Genomic DNA, 22416 nt, shown 5'->3' on the forward strand with positions numbered 1-22416 from the left:
CCTCTTCTGAAACCATACTGGAATTCACCTAATATGTCAGCATTGTTGTAATGTTCCAGAATTTTTTTAAATATTATTTACTCTATCAGTTTGCTGAAAGTTGAGATTAGGGCAATGGGTCTGTAGTTCTGTACATCCTTTCTTTCCCCCTTGTTGTGTAATGGTTTAACTATACCCAGTTTCAACTTGTCAGGAAACACACTGTTTTTGAGAACATGGTTTATTAGATGAACTACTGGTTTCATTAGTTCATGTTTGCATTTCTTCAATAGGTATGGAGAAATTTCATCTAATCCTGCTGATTTTTTGTTTCTGAGGCTATCCATAAGCTGCAGACTGTCATATTTGCTTAGTGTGGGTAGTGTACTGCAGTTGTGTTTCTTACTGTGCTGTCTATCCTGTTTCATAGAGAGACCATTTTCGATGGAATCTAAGAAGTAATTATCAAAAATTTTGCTGACTGGAGGGGGATCAGAGATATGATCATTATTCGCAGTTAATTGTTCATTATTAATTTTTGTTTCTGTTTCATTTTTTTCTGATTTTATTTACAATTGTCCAGCAAGTCTTTGAAACATTATCTGAATCTTGTATCTGTTGGCTAATTCGTTCTGCTTTTATTCTCCTGTCTTTTTTGCGGTACTTATATTTGTACTACTTGTAGAATTCTTTATGTAGCTCTGATTTAGTCAGTCTATGTAAGCTATGCATGTTTTTCATTTTTTCTTTCAGCTCTTTTGTTTTAAAATCTAATGGCACAGTTTTTGATTTTAAAGTTTATTTTTCTGACTGTCCACTTTTTTTAACAGCATGGCTCTATCTAAGTGCTCAGCCAGAATTTCTGTGAACATGTTCCATTTATTGTTGATCCCAATGGCAGTAATAACTGATTCCCATGAGTCCTGGGTTAAACTAAATCTCAGTGTAGCAATGCTCTTTGCAGATAGTATTCGCCTGTGCTCATAAATTTTTCTTGGTTTGTATTTGGTATTGCATTTTAGCACAAGTGTTTGGCCTAAATGATCTGAGAGGTGACCATTTATGACATCTGTGAGGGGATGTAGTCAAAATTTGTGATAACATGATCAATTGAACTACTATGTGTATTACCTATTCTGGTGGGTACTATACCAAGAAGAGCTTTAGCCCCATAAGACAGGATACAATCTTCAAAACATTTGCTTTCCTGACCATCATGTAAAGTGTTGATGTTCAGATCTCTCAGTGTGACAAGATTTGCACTTATATGACCTGACATTAATTTACTTATAACTCCATCAAGTGATTTCAGCAAAGCATCAAAATTTCCACAGGGGGATCTATATAAACCTATGACATAGAAAGGAACATTGCAAAATGTGAGTTTAAGAATTGCTTTTAAACTGGAATCAGCTTTCATGTCTGGAACTTGTACATGTTCTCATAGGTCATGATGCTAGTACAACAAATTCCATTTCTGCAGGTTTAGTTAAATGAGACAGGATAAATGCTTTTTTGAAATTTTCGTTTATTGAATTGTTATTTTGAACTTTATGGCATTATGTTGTTTTTTCGAGGTTCAAAGTTATGAGTAGTTTGGTAATAATTTCATCTGCTGTCTCTTAAATAAAAGCAATGCAGTATTTGCTGTTAAATATGTTCCATTTATTCACTGGTAGGTTGATAGCTACACAATATATATATTGCAGCACTTCCACGAATATTGCACAGTAGTTAAATTTACCTCTAGAATGTACACATTTCGAGTCAGTTTTACCTCAGAAGATTTTAAGGTCTATTGAAAACTTTTGGTATCGTATGATTTCTTACAATATTATTTTCATTCACAGATGTTTAACAAAATACAATATTGATGGTAACAATAGGACAGATATCAATGGTTCTTTTGCAGAAATGAAATGTTACATGGGTGCTTAATTATGGCAATATGATTTTATGACTTTTTTGTTAACAGTATGTGTAAGTTGACTAGAGAGTGACATTTTGCATTAGCATTTTAATCTAGTTTTCTTAAAGCTGTGGCTTGTTCAGTGCTGTTCAGTTTTTTTAAGTGTGTAGAATCAGTTGTGTTTTGAATATGTTATTCTGATGCAATTTTTTCTTGCATATTTCAAATCATCCTCAATACAGCAAGTTTGATGGAAAGTGGGAATTTTTCTGGAGTCTCTATCACCTGAGCTTTCTGTGAGGTATAAATTTTGGAGAAGATTAATAGTTTTTGTAATACAAAATTTTTTAAATTATGTGTTTCTTAAATTTCATTGTTGCCTCCATGTTTTGGTAACTTGAATGATTATTTATGAGCTGTAGATGGTAACAGACTAGATTGAAAATCATTATCTATTGAATCACTAAATTGCTTTGCTATTTATTAGTATTGTTTTCTTACATACTTTCAGTCATGGTAGGAATTATGGATTGTCATCAGATATTACTAACTGGAATAGATATATTCATCTATCATGTCAGTAAGCACATGTTAGCAACCCAGATAGCTTATGAAAGTTGTTATTCCAATTATAGGTGTTAATCTTTAACTTACAGCATGAAAATATCAGTTAAACTTCTTGATACCTAGTCTGTCAAGATCTGATGCCCAGCCACTAACCTGATTATAAAATGAAAAGATCAATACCATACAAAAAACATAAAACCTGAACATTTTTCCAGTTGACTGATACCCATTTTTGCTCTATAAATCTATGATACGATTATACGTGAAAGATAGTAAGTTTTACCAGCTAATCTGTGTAGAATATCACAGGCCTTTATAATATTGCAGCAATTGTAACTCACACCAAATAAGCAAGACCGTTTTGGCACAAATGCTCATTTTTATGTACATCATTTACATAAAAACACGACAGAATACAATTCATAAAGTACCAATATCAAATGCCTATTAGGCCTACTACATTCAAAAAGTTTTATGATAGGAAATAGTTTCACATTTCATTCATATGCTTCAGATTCTCAAGCATGAGATCTAAAAGTAGTAGTATGAAATTTTTATATATATTTGGAATCATCATATTCTTTCATATAATTTTGTGTGATTTCCCCATTTCTTCTCATTCCACATTCTAACAAACAATGTGGCCATCACTAATTCTGTAACTGTTCCTGCCATTGTCAAAACTTAATTCTCTGGTTAACTGCCAGAATCACCAATTTAGTTATCTCACATTTATTCTCGGTTTAGGCATTATTACCTGTTCATACAATGCATTTTCCCCATTATTCCGAGAAAAGAATTTAAGGGGCTGCTAACTAGGAACTGTAGAACTGTCCCTTAGTAGTGTAACAATCCGGCAAAAACTTTCTGTCAAAATTTCATTTTCTTGGATACACCGACAAGATTTATATGTAAACTATCTTATCTGTTATCCCTGTTATTCATTTATTTCCATTCTGGTAGTCTGAATCAGTGGATTTTGCCAATAATTATAACAGTGCTGATCATTCACACAAATGGCTCTGAGCACTATGGGACTTAACTTCTGAGGTCATCAGTCCCCCAGAACTCAGAACTACTTAAACCTAACTAACCTAAGGACATCACACATCCATGCCCAAGGCAGGATTCGAACCTGCGACCATAGCGATTGCACGGTTCAAGACTGTAGCGCTTAGAACCGCTTGGCCACCCTGGCCGGCTTCATTCACAGACCCAGTCAACCGCATAAACAAACAGCAATTGGCATTCACTCATTTGGGTTTATTATTCTCATCTTGTTTAGCCCTCCCCCTTTGTCTGCGGGAAAACTTTAATTTCTAGATTTTCTAGATGTGATGAGGATTCCACTGGCAGAGACATCACATACACTATGCACATATTGAAAAACCAACTTATTATTAGTTCAGAAATCAACTTATAAGGTGTCCAAAAATGTACAAAAACCAACGGGGATCCATTTCAAAATCATAAGAATAATTGATAGACAACATGTGCTGGATAGAGGACAGTTTGTGAAACAAGGTTTTCTTCTTCAAGAATGTGAATTTGGTGCCCCCTGAAATTTCCACCCAGGACAGTTACCCCAGTTTGTATGACTTCCCTGTTTAATACCTGGCAAACTAAAGTCTCCCCCTATTATAGCATGATCAGGAAACTTACTCATGATGTTCTCCAAGTTTTCTTTGAAGCAGTCAACCACTGTGGTTCCTGAGTCAGGTTGTCTATTTCAGAAATTAACCTCCATTTGGCTCTAAATAAAAGGAAAAGAAAAAAAACTGGCCTAGAATTTTTTTCTTCTATCATGTACATCTCGAAACTACAGCTTTTTGCCTTTTTTTCATCATAGTAACCATTTAAATTTAAACTGGTGAACAGTTATGATAATAACTGTTCATTAGTTTAAAAATTCCTTCTTCATAAAATACTTCCACCTGGACAAGTAGCAAACCTTTTACAACATTTTGAAGTTTGTCGTCATCACTGAAATGCTGCAATTCAAGCCACCTCATCGTGTAAGTGAAGGGATGATAATCTCCTGGCGCCAAATCACAACTGTATGAGGGATAATAAAAAATGTCCCATTTGAACTGGTTCAAAATCTCTAAGAGTTTTTTGGAATTTTTGAGGAGGAATGTTTTCATGAACAAACGCAACACTAAATATCAGCATACCATGACATTTGTTTAGGATGGCTCACTTGTATTTCTTCAAAGTTTCACAGTTTGGACAGTACACATGTAGAGATGAATGTCTGCTGCTGAAGTGTTTTGTGCTGAGAGATATCTTATTACTGCTCACACTTTGCATTTTGCGGGAAATGCTATTATAGTGCTCGTGTTTTGGGGTTCTAACAAGTGAATACATGAAAGAATGAAGTTCATACTTCCACAGCTGGACATTTTTTGAATCAGAGAACATTCGGAAGTGACAATGGTGGTGCTCCACATGCAAATACGAGCACCACACTAGAACAGTGGTTACTTTCTGAACCACCCTCATATCTGATTACGATGTGTGACCCCCCCCCCCCCTTCCCCACCCCTCCCTCCTTTTTGTTACTTACCTTCTGAAGCTGAAGCCAAAATGTTCTTGAGAAGACTTTAAACTCATTTCTTGGCTGTGAAATGCACATTTTTCAATTTTATTCTCTTCAAATAGCTCAAAAATTGTCATTTGATAATACACAATGTGGAGGAATACTTATTTCTATAGCAAGGAAAGCGTTTGTGAAGAAGAAAAATTTGCTAACATTGAGTATAGATTTAAGTGTCAGGAAGCCCTTACTAAAAGCATTTGTATGGAGTGTAGCCATGTATGGAAGTGAAACGTGGATGATAATTAGTTTAGACAAGACAAGAATAGAAACTTTCGAAATGTGGTGCTACTGAAGAATGCTGAGGATTAGATGACAGATCGCTTAATTAATGAGGAGTTACTGAATAGAATTGGAGAGAACAGGAATTTGTGGCATGACTTGAATAGAAGAAGGGATTGGTTGGTAGGGCACATTCTGAGGCATGTGGGGAACACCAATTTAGTATTGGAGGGAAGCGTGGAGGGTAAATATTGTAGAGGGAGACCAAGATCTGAAAACACTAAGCGGATTCAGAAGAATGTAGGCTGCAGTAGTTACTCAGAGATGAAGAGGCTCACACAGGATAGAGTGGCGTGGAGAGCTGCATCAAACCAATGGTTGGTTGGTTTAAAAAAGCCTTGGAAAATTTTGCAGAAAAGCTGTAATACAACTGTTGTGATGTTAGATTTTTGTTGGTCTATGTTTCAACAGAATAAAATGATATAATGTATTCTCTTAGTACTCTAGTTTAACATACTTGACTGGTTTTAATATTCTGAGTTATTGTTTAAAGAAGTATCTTAATATAAACCTTGCTCACTGGTTTAAAATTCAGAAATATTTTTTCTTTGCAGTTGGTAAAAGGTGTCTGCCAGTACCTAAGATCAACTCTACATTATTGAAGAGAGCAGGAGTTGATGTGGAAGAGTTTATTGATGGCCAAACTATTAAACAAAATTTGACACATGTAAGTATACTTACCAAATTAGCTATATAAAATATCAGTACTTCATTCTTCAAAATCTCTGCATGTAGTTGAATGTTGTTAAATAGTACATGAATTGCGATTCATTATTAGTGCACTTCTGGTTTGGTAAACGAGTACTATTGCACAATGTAGTTTTCACTGGGAGGGGATGCTAACAGAGCTACTAAACATCCTCTCATGGTCTAGTGGAATAGTCCTAGGTAACTGTTGGTGTCAGTATCTTTATGGGGCAGGTTTCCATACTTAAGATTGAAACTCTCCTTTATATATTTCTTTGCTATGTATTCTCCTCGAGAATGACACCTTTGCAGTCACATCTTGATAATAAACATTGCAATTAACTTATATTTATGAGAAGTCATAATATTTGAAAGACTGAACTTGTGTTTACATTTCAACAAGTAGTGACTCACTGCACTTAATCTTTAAAATGTAAGGAAACATGTTACTACCTGGTTGGCACATTATGCATTTTCACATTGTTTTCTCATGTGTGCCAAAAATTTCTTAAAGCTTGATCTTTCCTAACTGCAATACTTTTCAATTAGGACCTCCGTTATAAACAAATATAACATTGTTTAGTTCTACAGTTTTAATGTTATGGTACAAAAGTTATTGTAATTTATATTAATTACAGATTTAAGGCAAGTCTTTGTAGATTTATAAGTTTGTTTACTAACCACCTTGATGAATTTTCCTTTAATGAAATGTTTTCACCTGAACTAATCATCTTGTATCTTTATTAATCAGGTAACAAATATTTTCTTTTTGAATAACAAATTTCTATCTGGAATTCTTTTCAATTAAATGTCTGCAATTAGAAATTTGCACATTGTGTACTTAACAGGTCGCATAATTAATACTACAGTGAGAAACATTTAAATAAAGAGTTCTCTTTGTTTTTTAGGACTCTCCCTTTTTCAGCTAAACAATGAGATGATAAACCTTTTACTGGAAAATAATATACTTGCATATTGTACCTGACAAAAACTAAACATAATGTTTCTATTATTTATAACCCATAATGAATGCAATTAGTACCTTTATGTGATCGTGTGTATGATGTTGTACATATACGAAACTGTACCATAAACTATATCAAAAGATATATTTTTTGGCTCCTCTAAAAGAACTTTTCTCCCTCCACCTCCTGCTGGCTGCAGTGGCCACAACCATTGATCATGTGAGTTGTGCTTTTTGTGCGTGTGTGTGTGTGTGTGTGTGTGTGTGTTTGTGTGTGTGTGTGTTTGTGTTTTTCACTTCAAAAGATGAATGTATAGAAGTCTTTTCGTTGTGCCTGTCTGTTACCCAGTGTCTCCTCTATATGGTGAGTAGCAGTTTCTCCTTTTCATAAGATTATTATTCCATCCTGGGCTTTCCATTGTCTGATTATATGATGACATTTAAATTGATACAATCATAATGTGGTGCTGTGACAGTGACATCTGCGTGAAAGCAATTGATAGAGGTGGGTCATATGAAGTGTTGAGCATGTATATAGATTCATTCACCGAAGTGAAATTGAATATTTCATACGTTCTTTGTAAGGCTCTAAGTGACAGCATAGCTTCATCCACAGTATTGGACTGGTATTGATATAATGCAATGGTTATAGCCCCCTCTCCATCAGTGGTTGAATACCATATCCTATGGTCTGGACTGAAAAGACACTGCACTGGAATGTCTTGTTCAGGAATCAGAATTGCCTCTTATTACAATGAGCATGGGAGACCTATCACTCGCATGCTGAATGATAAAATGTACTGGAAGATTTCCTTTTCAATCTGCCATAGAGTGATGGTAATGTACATGTTGGATGCTACTATGATGTGTGCAATATGGCAGCCTGCTTAGTTGAGCAGGATTATGGATGAATGCGTATCATAATGGTTTAATATAACAGTAAAAACCATCAAATATTGACAAAATAGTTCAATTGGATAGATAAAAAATCTACTCACGACATGGTGGCAGAACACACACATACAAGAGAGCTGTAATTGGCAAGCTTTTGGAGCCAGTGGCTCCTTCTTCAGACAGAAGGGTTGAAGGGGAAGCAAGAGAGGTGAAGGAAAAAGACTGGTCTAGGAAAAGCGGTAGATTTTATGAAAGTCACCCAGAACCATGGGACACTAACTGCACGGGATGAGAAGGAAAGACTGATTGTTGGAAACAGCATCAGATGAGATTTGAAAACCTGAGAGCCAGGGTGATATGCAGACAGAGATTACTGTTTGAACATCATGCATGAGTTAAGAAGAGTGTATGTAACAGATGGGAAGGGGGCAGTGAAAAATAGGTGGGTAAGACAATGAAATACATAGAAAACTAAAACAGAGTGAAGCAAATAGTAGTTGCTGAAAAAATGCTGAGATGGAAGAAATTAAAGTAAATTAAGGACAGCTGGGTGACAAGAACCAAGGACATGTTGTAGTGCTAGTTCCCACCTGTGGAGTTCTGAGAAACTGGTCACTGAGGGAAGAATCCAGACATGTGGTGTAACAGGTGCCGAGATCACGATTATCATGTTGTAGAGCATGCTTCACAACAGGATACTGTGAGTTGCCAGTATACACACTCTACCTATGCCCATTTCTCCTAATTGATAATTTGGTGGTAGTCTTGCTGATGTAGAAGGCTGAACAGCATTTACATAACCACTGGTATATGTCGTGTGTCGTTTCACAGGTGGCTCTCCCTTTACAGTATAAGTCTTGCAGCAGGGATGGTCACAGTGGTGGAAACTGTAGGGTAGGGGAGTGGTTGCAGAAGGAGCATAGGGTCTGACAGGAATATTGTGAAGATTGGGAGGGTGACGGAAAACTATTCTAGGTGTGGTGGGCAAAATTTAAGGTGGAATGGATCTCATTTCAGGGCATGATTTTGGGAAGTCATGGCCCTGTCAAAGTGGCTGTGTAACACACTCCAGACCTGGGTAACAATGAGTGTCATGTGGTGTGCTCCAAAATTTGGAAGAATGTAAAAGGTAGGGGTGCATGGTTTGAGTGTGGTGAGAAGTTCTATTGATTGAGGTGTTAGTCCTTGTGAGGGCCTGAGGCTTTAAGGAGGGGCTGCAGGTCAATTTGAATCACAGGGATGGGATCTTGGTGGCACATGCTGTATGTAGAGGTGTCAGACAGCTGGTGTAGACCTTCAGTATCATACTCCTTTCAGTCAAGTACTAGATCCTTTGTCTGCTGGGAGGATAATGATGGAGTAATCAGCCTTTAGGGAACATAGAGTCTGCAGTTCTGCAGAGAACAGGTTGTTGTAGGGGCCTGAGGTAGGGTTGTGAAGCAATGTTCAATGCAAAGAATTCTTGGAAGGGATGATTTTGAGGTAGTGGCGGCAGATCATGTTGGGACCATGGTTTGAACTGTTCAAGGTAGGGTTAAGTGTCAGATTTGTTGTCTGAAAGGTTTTGGGATTAGGTTGCAAAGTGATATTTTCAATGGATCTTACATGTAAAGGAAAGTAGGTCCTTCACCAAGCAGCATAATCAAATGCAGGTTTAGGGCTGAAAGTGAGACCCTTAGACAATACAGATAATTCAGGAGGAGAGAGTGCTTTAGATGAGAGGTTAAGGACACTGTACTGTTGTGACTGGTTCTTGTGATAATGGGTTACTCTTGGTCGGGGACACAGCGGTGAAGGCTGTTGGATATTAAGGACATTGACCAAGCTTAGTTTGTAGAAGATGTGATGATGATGAAGATGTTTGGTTTGTGGAGTGCTCAACTGCACGATTATTGGCGATGATGAAGATGTTTGGTTTGTGGAGTGCTCAACTGCACGATTATTGGCGCCTGTACAAATTCCCAACCTTTGCTCAGTCCAGTCTCTCCACTTTCATTAATGATGATGAAATGATGAGGACAACACAAACACCCAGTCACCTCAAGGCAGGTGAAAATCCCTGACCTGCCGGGAATCAAACCCAGGACCCCATGCTCGGGAAGCGAGAACTCGACTGCGAGACCACGAGCTGCAGATGTTTGTAGAAGAGGTGTGGTGGTTGATGTGTGGCTGTTTAGTGAGCTGCAGAGGAACAGGAAGGGAAACATTACTGTTCAGGTAGTTTAGGAGAAGGTAGGATAGCTTTTGAGGTGAAGTCTGGCATGTTGTTGCAGTTTGAAGTTGGCTTGGCAGATGATACCATTCAAAGAAACATGAGGGGCAGATAACTGCAGGATGTTGTAGTAAGAGAGAAGTCTGGTAGAGTAGAAATTGGCTAACGAGGCAGATGGGTCACAGATTAGCCAAGTAAGAGCAAGAGATTGCTGTATTTAAAAATAAAAGAGCCTGGTGTAGATTAGGATTACATCCAGAAACAGGGACTTTCAGTGTTAGGTCTTTTGGAGTAACTCCAAGGGACAAGAAGGTTTCAAGAAACAGAGTGTGAGGCCTTAGTTTTGATAGAGCATAATGGTTTGGAACATGATTGGAAACAACATGTGGTCTCCACTCATATGTACTGAGAGCAAACTGAACATTAACCACTACGCCAAGGAAAATTTAGAGCCTTGGGTACTCCTCTTTTTCAGGCAACTCCATATGCCATATTTCAGTAGGATGCTATGCCCAGTCTTCTTTGAAGAAGTATAGCTACCTTGCACTTTTGCCTAATGCATTGCCCATGAAGCATCTCTGAAACATGAGTAGTCAACCACTGATTCAGAATAGTCCTCTAACAAATGAATTGTAAACCACTCAAATACCATAGAAACATACCCAGCCACCATTTTATTCCATATCACAACATTCAGAGTTTCTGATTAACCTAAGGCCTGTGCGTGCTTCACACCATACTGATGTCTCACCTAAGGGACTGTATTGCAAATATAATTTGTTGCAACAAGTTTATCTGTGCCACTTTAATTTCCCAGTCTTTGACAGTATTCTTTGAGATCTTATGTAGTTCTGTATCCCAATCATTTGTGCATTTTCATTTAAGTAATATGTAGTATAAAGTTATTTCAACCACACTATGTGGTTGTACTTACCTATGTATTTTTGCAATCCTCTGATTATCTGAATGTAACAGATAAGGGTTGTGAAAGCTTCATCCAAACTATTACTTGACATTGAATATAATAACATTATCATGCAACTGTGAAATATGCAGTAGATGGTTATTTTGTGAAGCAAAATGATGAGTGAAATATAACTACGTTACAGTGCCATAAGTGGTAGTTAACAGTTTGCCAACCATTACAGCTTGACACTCAGTTGAAGACGGACACAAAGTGCCATTTCTCTACACATCCATAAGTACTCATTTATTGGCAGCTATATACATTCATAGTATAGTACCTAATACCACATTAATGATTTTTATCACATTAAAGTGATTGAAGTTGTATTTCTTCTTCTCTATCTTCTTCTTCTTTTTCTTACTCTTCCATTTCAAGAAGTGTGTGTTGAACCATTCTCAAACCAAAGGAATTTAACAAAACTGTTGTCTCCATCTGTTCATTGGCCATCTCATATTCCATCTTCCAGCTTGGTTGAAATGTAACGTTTGCCATGACAAGTGCTCAAGGAAAATCCTTTTAATTTGGTCACACCATTTTTCCTTTGTAGTGCCTAATCTCTTCTGTCATTGTCATTTTCATGTTTATTTGTTGTCATATGTCTTGACTCCAAGTTTGTAAAACATTATTTAATTTAAACACATTTTCTTGTAAAGCACTTTCACTGTCTGCTAGGAGAACTTGGAGTTTCCTTTTAATCGTAGATGAATATATTGTATAAGCAGCATTTAAATTTATATTGAGCATTCTTTTTTGTCTCCTTTCTTGTGTGTACTTATAATTATTGTTATCCTCCATTTCTCAGGAACTTTCCCAAACCAACAAATATCATTCACCAACTGCACAAATAGCTTTTATACATTTAATGGGCATATTTTGTAAGTTCCAGATTTATTCTACTCATGGCTCTAGCCTTCCTGGTCCTGGCCATCTTTCAGCTAATTTCAAAATCTCTCATTGTGACTTTATTGTATTCTCCAACATTCATAGTATTTGGATAGTGGGGCTCATATTCCTTGACTAATAGCTGCTTGTAGTACTGTAAGCATCCCCTTCCTGGTATTATGTCTATCTTTGCATTCCCATTGATTTCAATGTGCAAATTTTTGAATATTTTGAATCCAAACTTTTGAGCTCCAGTTAAATCACATTCTAGTCTTTTAACATTTCTTTCTCAGCTACCTCTGCTATCAAGTTTGTGAACTACTGCTCTTTGCTTTATGTACTGTACCTTTTCTTCCACTTTCTTACCATTGATCCAAATCAGATATAGTTCTTATTTCCATTATAGCTTACTTGAGTTCATGATTCTGTAATTTTAACTGATTTGGTTTTTGTAGTTTTTATGTTCCAAGTATTTCCTTAGCAGGGTTAATTAAAATTTCCTTTAACTTGCTGCACTCCTGTTTTATCTCTGACAAAATTCTGCATTTTCATCTGATGCAGATGTCTGTTTCCAGATTTTTTTAAAACTGCTTAAAAATTGGGCTATTATTTTTCTGACTTGTTCATTTTTTCCTCAGAAACCTACTAGGAAGCTTAATCTCAGATCCCAGTAAAAAATGATCAGTATCAATTGCAGATCCTTTAAATACTCCTGTATTCTGTAAATATGGCCAAACTTTCTGATTTACTATTGTGTAACCTATAATAAACCTACTTCCACATTCTGATCAAATGTACTTACAGATATATTTATCTGGATAATAAATATTAGTAATTCATAAGCTATTGTATGGACATAAATCAATAAGTGGCTTCAGTTTGAATTCTGAGTTTGCTATCCATGTTGTCCAGTGATAGGAGGTTACCAAACTCACACAACAAATTCTGTCATGCAGACTGTCAATGATCTAACAGCTTATCAGGAAACAGAATGTGTTGTGGCAAGTGTGTCTCTTCCACTTTTATTGTATCATGTTCTAAGAGCTTTGCTTTCATACATTCTTTGTTGTTTCCATACCATGTCACTACATATTCCATTCCTTCATTTGTTAGGTGGTATCATCTGTGCATTATTTATAGTGTAGCTTATTCTACATTTACAATATGCAAAACTCAATACTGTCATGTAGCAGTACTATCGAATCAAAGGCAAACTGCAGTCCAGAATACAGCAATGTTCTTTGTAGCAATGGCAATTGAGCCAGGCACATTGTAGAATGAGAGCCTGATCTCTGTGTGCCTAACTTATGACCACACCAAAGTCAGAGGTGTGACCCACATTATCATTTATCACATAACCTGCCGTGCATCATTGCTTCAGGATCACTGGTATTACTATCTATCACAACAGAATGCCACCCTGACCCCCCACCCCCATCCCCATCCCCGCCACTACACAGATCTTAGGTCTATGACTCCAACCTTAGTCAACTATAGTTACTTCAGATCATCATCCTTCTTCATAGGCCCATTGACTGGTGGGGATTTGGCAGCGGGGCAGCACTGTCTTCATAAAGCTGGTTAGGCAAGAGAGTAGGCTAGGCAGGCTCTCAGGTTATTTTGACTGTCTCTGCAGTGAGACCATCAGGTCATTCTCTGTCAGCAGAAGGGCTTTTGGTTAGTAAGACCACTGTGGGCATATCTGGTTACAGCAACGCTGAAAGGCTCTCATGCACAGATGTCTGCTCCATCTGTACGGTTGCTGGTATCAAGCCAAGCTGGCTTCTGTACAGTCTGACCCAGACTGCTACTCTCTGGATAGACTGATGTATAAGCATTTGGTGCCAGTGAACATCTGTGGAATCATGAGTATTATCAGCTTCCATGGCTGATGGGCATGTAACAAGTCAGCCAAACTTCTTTTATTATTCAGCATTGTTTTGTAAGAGCTTATAAAAAAGGTAAGACCATTTCCAATGATGCGTTCTCTGTAAGAATGTTAAAAGGGGACTGTACGAACGTCCCCTCACTGATTTGATTCATATTGACAGGATGTGTAGGGCACGACTAGGACTTCAACAAATGTAGACAGGAAGACACAACTCTCAACCATTTTTGAGGAAATGGAGCCTGAAAATTTTAATTGCACTTATATACTTTTTATGGTTGACAGTATTTAAGGAGTCTGCAGCTGAGTGAGTAGGCAATTAGTTTCATAAGAGTGAGGTCCCTGGGTTGAATCTGTCTATTGGTACTTTTTTTTCATTCTCATATTATGTTGCAACATGTAGTATTAAGATAATCGCTCCCAAATATACATCACTGGTGCTGCCTTGCAATGTTTATTTTCACATGCAGGTGAAGAACCTTATAAAGTGACTACAAAATTGCATGTACATCATTAAACACAATAGTCAGATGGCATCTAGAGGAAATTGCATAAAAATTCGACCTATCATACACCACCAGTCATCTGTACCAATATTCTGAGATATGCTTCATTGTATGTGGTATGCTTGCTGCTAAATTGTGTGACGAGCAAGAATCATTTATGAATATTAACCAAGTTTTTTTGTAATATACATGTTGAAAAATCATACTGATGCAAAAATTCAGCATTCATCACATGTGCTGTATGCCATAGTAGTTATTGTTTTCCATAGTTCTGCAAACAGTATTATCCTAATTAGTGCAATATACCATAGGTTACATATTATACTTGTCAAAAACATAGATATAGTAATATAGATGAAATGAAATGACTATACTGAACTGATTAAAAGCTTTTTTATTTCAAATCTCCATACAAAAAAAGATTTCTCCTTTTTCCAGGATAAACGTTATGTAAATAATAATTGTATCACCAAATATTGATAATTTGCACAGTCATAATAAACCTGTTGTTACTATTATGTGGGAATGAAAAAAAGTAATAGCAGCAGGATTTGATGCAGAGATCTTGCTCTTATGAAACTATGTTCTTATTCACTCAACTGCAGTCTTGTAAGTACTAAAATGCATATTTCTGTCATTTGAATATTCTACGCCTCATTCTGCCTCACCATTGCGAGCATACAATACTAATTGTAGCCAAGAGAGCATTATTTCCATTCTTCAGGAAGTAGATGCCAATGAACCAACAACAAATTCAGAGGAATACATTGTGAAATGTTTACCTCTGTGTTAAATGTACAATGAATAGAGTGTAGCAATGGAAATTTCTTCCACCACTAGGATTTGAAGTCACTGCCTCTGAGTCAAGCACCACTTCACAAATTTGCAATAGCAACCTCACCTAGAGATGCAAGTTTATGTCAGCAACAAAGACACATTTTACACTATAGAGATATACTTGGGATATTTGCACCAGATCTGTGATAACAAGTACCACTTTTTCACTTGAGTTAAATATAGTATTTTAAATGAAAATACGTAATTGTGTTCTCTAGCATGTTTATTTTTGTGTAGCAGTAGTACCTATCCTGTATGTGTATGTCTTTCCCAGCACCAGCTGCTTACCTGATGTGAATCTCACAAGACATGGTAAAAAGCATAATTTGTTTTAACGGTTTGAAATAGTGCTTTGCAATCTGTCAACCATTGAAACAGAGCACCTTCATGGTGAATGCTATTTAGCTGATGTGCAGCATTGGGAATGGATTTATTATAGAAGTGTAACTTTCTGAAAAAGGCCTGGAAGTGAATTAAGTTTTTTGTGGACTGATAATGCTTCAATTGCTTGCACATGAGCATTAGTAGGTGAGGTGCTTTTCATACCAATACTCAAATATGCCCAAGGTAGTCTACCTGTTCTTGAAAGTAATTGCATTTGTCTGAGTTACATTTTAAACATGCCTCATCCAGCTTAGTGAGCTAAGTACTGAGCTTATTCAGATAGAATTTTTGATTCATTCCTATCTCAATATTATCATTAAACAGTCCACACACCAAAACAAAATGACATTTTAGTTGTTACGGAAACTTTTGGTGTGTTGCCGGAATACTTGATATTTAAACCAGCTTATCTCTTTACTTCTGCTTAAAGTTAGCAATTTTTGATTGCAGGCCTCACAATTCTATTCATTACATTTCTTTACATAATACATTTTCTAGTAAGAGAAACTGGTAGAATTGTTCATGTATTATTTGTTATGAATAGAATTAGTTAGCAATTATTATATTACTTATCTCATTTTTTGGATTAGATGTCTTCATTGTCTTGTTGGCTCATCTAGAAGTACACAATCCCTGCATGCTGGAGGGTGATATGGTTAACTTCAAACTGTGTACTCAGAATAACCTTGCTACTGGCAGTATCTCTTCTATGTAAAAAAAAGGCATTTAAGCTTCAATGACACTTCAGAATAGAATAGCAATTTCCTTACAACCTCTTCCAACTTCCATCATAGTACAATACATGAACAATTGGCAAGTACAGTATAAAACATGAAGCAGCACATCAGCACAAAAGCCAGCTCCTATTTAAAGTGACCAACAGTGGTCACGTCACATCACAACTCAAAGATGCTACAATTACGTATTGATTGTTAGCATCAAAAGATACAATTTATGAATCAGTAATATTAGACAATATTTACAGTGGAGAAGGCCTTCAAATAAGAATCAAATATTTATTTAAATAATAATAATAATAATAATAACAATAATAATGAAAGGGGCAGTTAAATGAAAACAACACAGATGGAAAAAGTAAGTAAACTGTTTACTTTTTAAAAAATAGTCACCATAACTGTTAATGCATTTATCTCACTGTGAGACAAGATGGTCAGTGCTCTCATGGATAATGTTTACTGTTCCCTATGAAACCACGATTAATCCCAGGTGTGCACCACTTTGTCCAAAGCAAATCAAGGGCCATGAATGTCTTTCTTCAGGGCTTCCAAAATATGCAAATCTCATGGGGAGAGACTGGAACTGTATGGAGGATGTAAAAGGGCTTCTCAGCAAAACTTTTGCAGTGTTGTCAAAACAACCTTGGCAAGATGTGGGTGGGCATTATCCAGGAACATAATTATGCCACCTGTCAACATTCATGGGCTTTTTACTTTGGAGAAATTGAAGAGCAAAATCAAGTCAAACATGCAAGCATGTTGAAGGATCACATAATTCTGATGCAGGATACTGCCAGACCACCTGTTGCCAAAGTTGTTTCAACTACACTACAGAAGTTTTTTGGAAGCCTTTACACATCTCCCATATAGTCCCAATCTCTCCCCCTGTGATTTTCACAGCTTTGGTGCTCTGAAGAAAGACATTTGTGGCCATCGATCTGCTCTGGATGAAGATGGATGAAGATGTGCATGCCTGCGTACAACCACGTTTTTGTAGGCAACCGCAGATATTTTGCATGATATCATTGGTCATCTTCTCTCACAGTGAGATATATGTATTAACAGTTATGGTAATTACTTTTGAGATAGTAAACAGCTTATGTACTTTTTTCCATCTGTCATTTTCATTTGAGAGCCACTTATAGGTTTGAATCATTTAAAAAGTTGCTCTCAAATCTAAAGTAACCACATTTTGAAATATTTTATTATACATTTTAGTATATTTGTACCTAAGTGAAAAAATTTTCCATAGTTTACCCATTCATAACAATGGAAACTAAAATTCATATGATTTCTGAAGTATTTTTGTGTATCGGGTAGTCTTGTTGTATGAGCGTATCAGGTATGAAGTATTTTTGTGTAGCGGGTAGTCTTGTTGTCTGAGCATATCAGGTACTCCCATTACATGTGTGTATCTTATGTTCTGGATTATGCTGAAAATAGGCTTGTTGACCAGTTCCATTACAATATTCCAAAGGTTAACTTATAGTACTGATAGAGCTTAATAGACATATTTACTACAGCTAAGTCTCCTTGATTCCTCATCTATAGGAGGTAAGAATTAGGCATCTGCTATGCCAGTTTTAGAAAAATATTTTCAGATTGCTAATTTAGATTAAAAGTTCATCCAGGCATGGAATTAAGTATGTGTGCCTTATTGTTTATGCATTAATCATACTTCAAAACTCTGCACAAGTTCTTAATGATCTGTTTGGTTTGCTTAAGAGTACTGTGGATGTGACTGAATCAGTAGCTGAAATGTGTACAGTAATTCACATTTCTTGTAATCTGTACAGTTTTAAGTGATTCTTTGTGAATGAACTGAACTTACTGATCCCTACAAAATCTTATGGTAGCTGTTGGACTAATGGTGACATACACTTGGAACTGATTTGTGTGCCGTAGCTTGAACTCAAACCTATTGCAGACTTTTGACAAAGATCCTGTATTTCAATAAAAATAATAGTACCAGAGATTAACTTTGTGAATCCTTTTGTAACCCTTGTTTAGATCACAAAAGTAATTTATAAACGCTTTTTCAAATACACCGAAGCTTAAATAAATGACACATAGTTCATAAGAGTTACAGAACTTGTAAATTTTCCAGGACTGCAGTGAATACAATCTAAATTAACACCACTTGAATTACTGTGGTGAAAACTACTCTATTCATAGGAGAGGATTAAATCAGTCTGTTGGCAGAATAGTTTGTCAAAGTAGAACTTAAGAGCAGTGGATGGAATGATGCTATATTCAGATCCCAAGCAGGACCAGTCATAACAGGAACTGCCCAAAGAACTGGTTCAGTGCAGAATCATCATCAATATTTAAGTTCGCTATGGAAAGGAACACATTAGTTTTCAAACAGCAGTGATTAAAGAGTCTGTGGCCACTTTGCTTTAAATTGGTTGGCCGACAGACCCACATGTTTTTCTGGCCAGAGATGCTGTTTCCTCACCACTTGCAGTTACCCTGTCACGTGAGTATAATGAGGATTATCAATGGTATGGCATCATCCATTCAAATGGGCTGTAAGGATGATGCTCCTTATTGCTGGTATCCCTGTAAATTGACTGAGGGGGCAGCTGTGCCCATATCAGCCAGAAGTTTATATCTTTGTCCTGAATGGAAAGGAAAAAGAAAAATTTCTGTGGCAACAATGTACTGGGAGCATATAATATTAATAGAATCTATGTTCCCAGTTTTGTACATGGGAAGACAGCACCTCCACTGTCAAATTCTTAAATAAAGATCAGTTGTTTGGCTTTCTTGCAGCAATAGTCATTCTGCATCCAACTTTCCAGACAGGAATGCTAAGTACTCATTCACATGTTTATTAATTCTGGCCATGCTGGCTAAGCTTAGGAACCATGACTGTGTGGAACAATCATTTGTATTTTCTGCAACCAGTTGTGACTGAGATTCACTGTAACACTGATGTTTGTGAGTAAAAAGTGTTGCTGTCTCACTGAGAATACAGACTAATGATTATGCATTGCTGCTTACTAGAAGAAGCTTAAGAATATACTTGAAACATTTCTTCTTGTGCTGGACAAAATGTAGCCTTACTTGGTTATTTCATTTTCCAACTCTTCCAGAGGCCTGACTCTGAGGCATGTTACATACATGTCATACAGACACTTCCTCTTCAAGCTATTTCTCTGTGGTCAGTGTCATCTTGAATTCTGGGTTATGAGCAGCATCTCTTCTAAGGACAGAGAGGGTAATATCCAAGCCCCCTGCCAAATTTCCCTGTCTGGATTTCCTGAGTATCCAAACCATTAGTTTAACAAGTCATGATTGTAGAACATTAATATGAATTAGGTATAGAAGGTTCAAATGACTGGTAGAACCCAATCTTGACAAAGAACAGCTTGGGTTCCAGAGAAATATAAGAACATGCAAGACAGTGTTGATTGTGCATTTACCTTGGAAGAAAGGTTAAAGAAAGGTGATTCTATATATATCATTTGTAGATATAGAGAAAGCTTTAGACGGGAAATTCTGAAGATAGCAGAGATAATATACAGGCAAGAAAAGGTTATCTACAACTTACACAGAAACCAGACGACAGTTACAAGAGTCAATGGTGCAAGATCCATATACAGTTCTAAACCTCCATCAAAGTTTCTCAGTTTAGTCATGAGGCTATAGAAAAAGGTGTAGCTGCCATACAGTATTGCTGTTCATACCTTCGTACATGAGACTGTGCTAGTTAAGCTAACTCTTTCCTGGAATATCTTAATGAATCAGTACATAGGATTTCCTCCAACCTTTTTTATGTGGATCTTTTGTTGATGTCATCCCTCAAAGCAGTTCTTGTAGCACACAGGGTGCTCCAGAAGATGCAAGCAGGTGACCTGTGAGTACAGGTGGATGTGTGGGTAGCTAATTTACTTGAAATAAGTCCTTTATTAGTGAACACTGTAAAACACTTACAATTAAATAAACATAAATAGCTCATCTCAAAAAGTTGATTACATTTGAGTGCATGGTAAAACCAACTATCTCAGAAGAACAAGCTCTGAGTACATTCTATTGCTGACTATTACATAAAAGCAGGCTCCTAGTATATCCTATCACTGACTGGTGAGATTGATGAGCAGCCAAAATCTCTTGCATACTTCATAAAACCTCTTAGCTGTCTGCATATTGTCAGTAGCTTAACGATATTGATTTGTCTGTTGATTTAATTAATTTACTGCTGAGTAGTATTGTTGTGTTAAACTTCTGATTACCTGTAAGCTGCTCCTAGTATTTGCTATACCAAAAATGAACTTTGATAACTAATATTTAATATGTAAAATTCTGAGCCAGAACACCTGTGGTTCCCCTATGTATCAATCACCAAGCTCAGTTTGTTCTTGAAGCTCATGTTGTCTCCCCCAAATCAAGTGATTCACTATCACACCATTGTGTCTGTTCATCATGAATGTCTTTGTGAGAGCTTGCTTCTTACTCAATGCTATTGTATTCTACAGTGCTGTTTAAAGCAGCGAATTTTGTCTGCATCAAGTCCCAGTGAAATTTAACTTTAGAAAATAAAATGTAGTCTAAAACAAGAGGAGTCTCATTAGGGGCATGAAAGGTAAGCAGTGATTGAGAGCTGGGTGAAGCAGGGTTGCAGCCTACCCATGGTGTTATTCAAACTGTACAATGAGCAAGCAGTAAAGGAAACAAGAAATTTGGAAATGGAATAAAGATTCATGGAAAAGAAATAAAAACTTTCACATGTACTGTTGACATTGTAATTCTTTGAGATGCAGCAAAGGACATGGAAGAACAGTTGAATGGAGTGGATGGTGTCTTGAAAAGAGGTTGTAAGATGAGCACCAATAAAATTAAAAGAAGAGTGATGGAATGTAGTGGAATTAAATCAGGTGATTCAGAGGGTGGGAATTAATTAGGAAACGAGGCACTAAAAGTAGTAGATGAATTTTGCTATTTGACCAGCAAAATAACTGATGATAACTAAAGTAGAGAAGACATAAAACATAGATTGCAATAGTAAGAAAAACATTTCTGAAAAAAAGGAATTTGTTAACACCTAATATAAAGACGTGATCAGGAAGTTTCCATCTGTAAGCCTTACAGTCCAGAACAGGTACGCAAGTCAGGTAAAATCACTGTAGGCATTGCGGCAATAGCCCCAGTGATGCACCAGGTAGAAGATACCCATTTACCATGTCCTGCTACAAGAAGAAGTCCGCAACTGCACATCCTCACCTGACAGGAATATCGACCCTTCAAGGTCTTTTTGATACTCTAAAGAGATGATAATCACATGAGGAGAGATCAGGACTATAGGGCAGCTGTTCGAGTTTCTTACACTTGAGTTGGCATAACTTTTGCTTCTCACATTTACCAGTATCTTGTGTGAAATTGTGAGCAGCATGGAACTTGATGTACCGTTTCGCAATGTTTGCTTTCAATAGACATGCTTCACCGTACGCACTCTCCATTATCCAGTGGATGTCTATCAGTGTTTGTCCTTTAGCAGCCAAGAAAAGAATAACAGCACATTGGTCCTGTTTGGTCACATCTGGTAATAGTGTTGCCATAGTTCACATTTCGGCATTTACTGCATGTCACTCAGAAGGACACGAATGCCACACCAAGCCTTGCTTATATACCTGCACTGGAGTCATGCTGCATTGCACATTTGCTGCAGTAATGCCCGCAAATGAAAACTTTTTGATCACCCTTTTGTAGATGTAACTATAAGGAAGTCTTTTTGTTTAAGTTATTTGAATGGAGTGTAAGGAATTGAAAGACGTAATGTAGATTGAAAATTTAATGAGTGAGTACTAAATTGAACTGGGGAAGAAATAAGTTCCTCACAACATGACTAAAAGAAGGGAACACATCTTAAGGTATCAAGGAATTTCACTTTTGGTAATAGAGGGAAGTGTGGGGGATAAACATTGTAGGAGCAGACCAAGAGATGAATACAGGGGAGGTTTAAGTGGATGTAGGTTATACTAGTTATTCAGAGATGATGACACTTCCACAGACCAGACTGGCATGGAGAGCTGCATCATCCTAGTCTTCAGACTGAAGACCACAACAACAGTATCATGCCTACAGCGTTTCACATATCTTGAAACACAAGTGGCTATGTTCTA

At 36.8% G+C, this 22416-nt stretch overlaps 1 protein-coding gene across 4 annotated transcripts in view; it reads left to right on the plus strand.

Moving 5' to 3' along the window:
- LOC124788711 (choline transporter-like protein 4) overlaps nucleotides 1–22416 on the plus strand; it is a 266397-nt gene that overhangs the window by 88487 nt on the left and 155494 nt on the right. For all 4 annotated transcript variants that reach the window (XM_047255992.1, XM_047255999.1, XM_047256007.1 and 1 more), the window contains one exon: nucleotides 5888–6000. In XM_047255992.1, coding sequence (XP_047111948.1) covers nucleotides 5888–6000 — 113 coding nt within the window. The remainder of the gene's footprint in view (nucleotides 1–5887; nucleotides 6001–22416) is intronic.

The sequence above is a fragment of the Schistocerca piceifrons genome, chromosome 1 (genome assembly GCF_021461385.2).
Source record: "Schistocerca piceifrons isolate TAMUIC-IGC-003096 chromosome 1, iqSchPice1.1, whole genome shotgun sequence".
NCBI lineage: Eukaryota > Metazoa > Arthropoda > Insecta > Orthoptera > Acrididae > Schistocerca > Schistocerca piceifrons.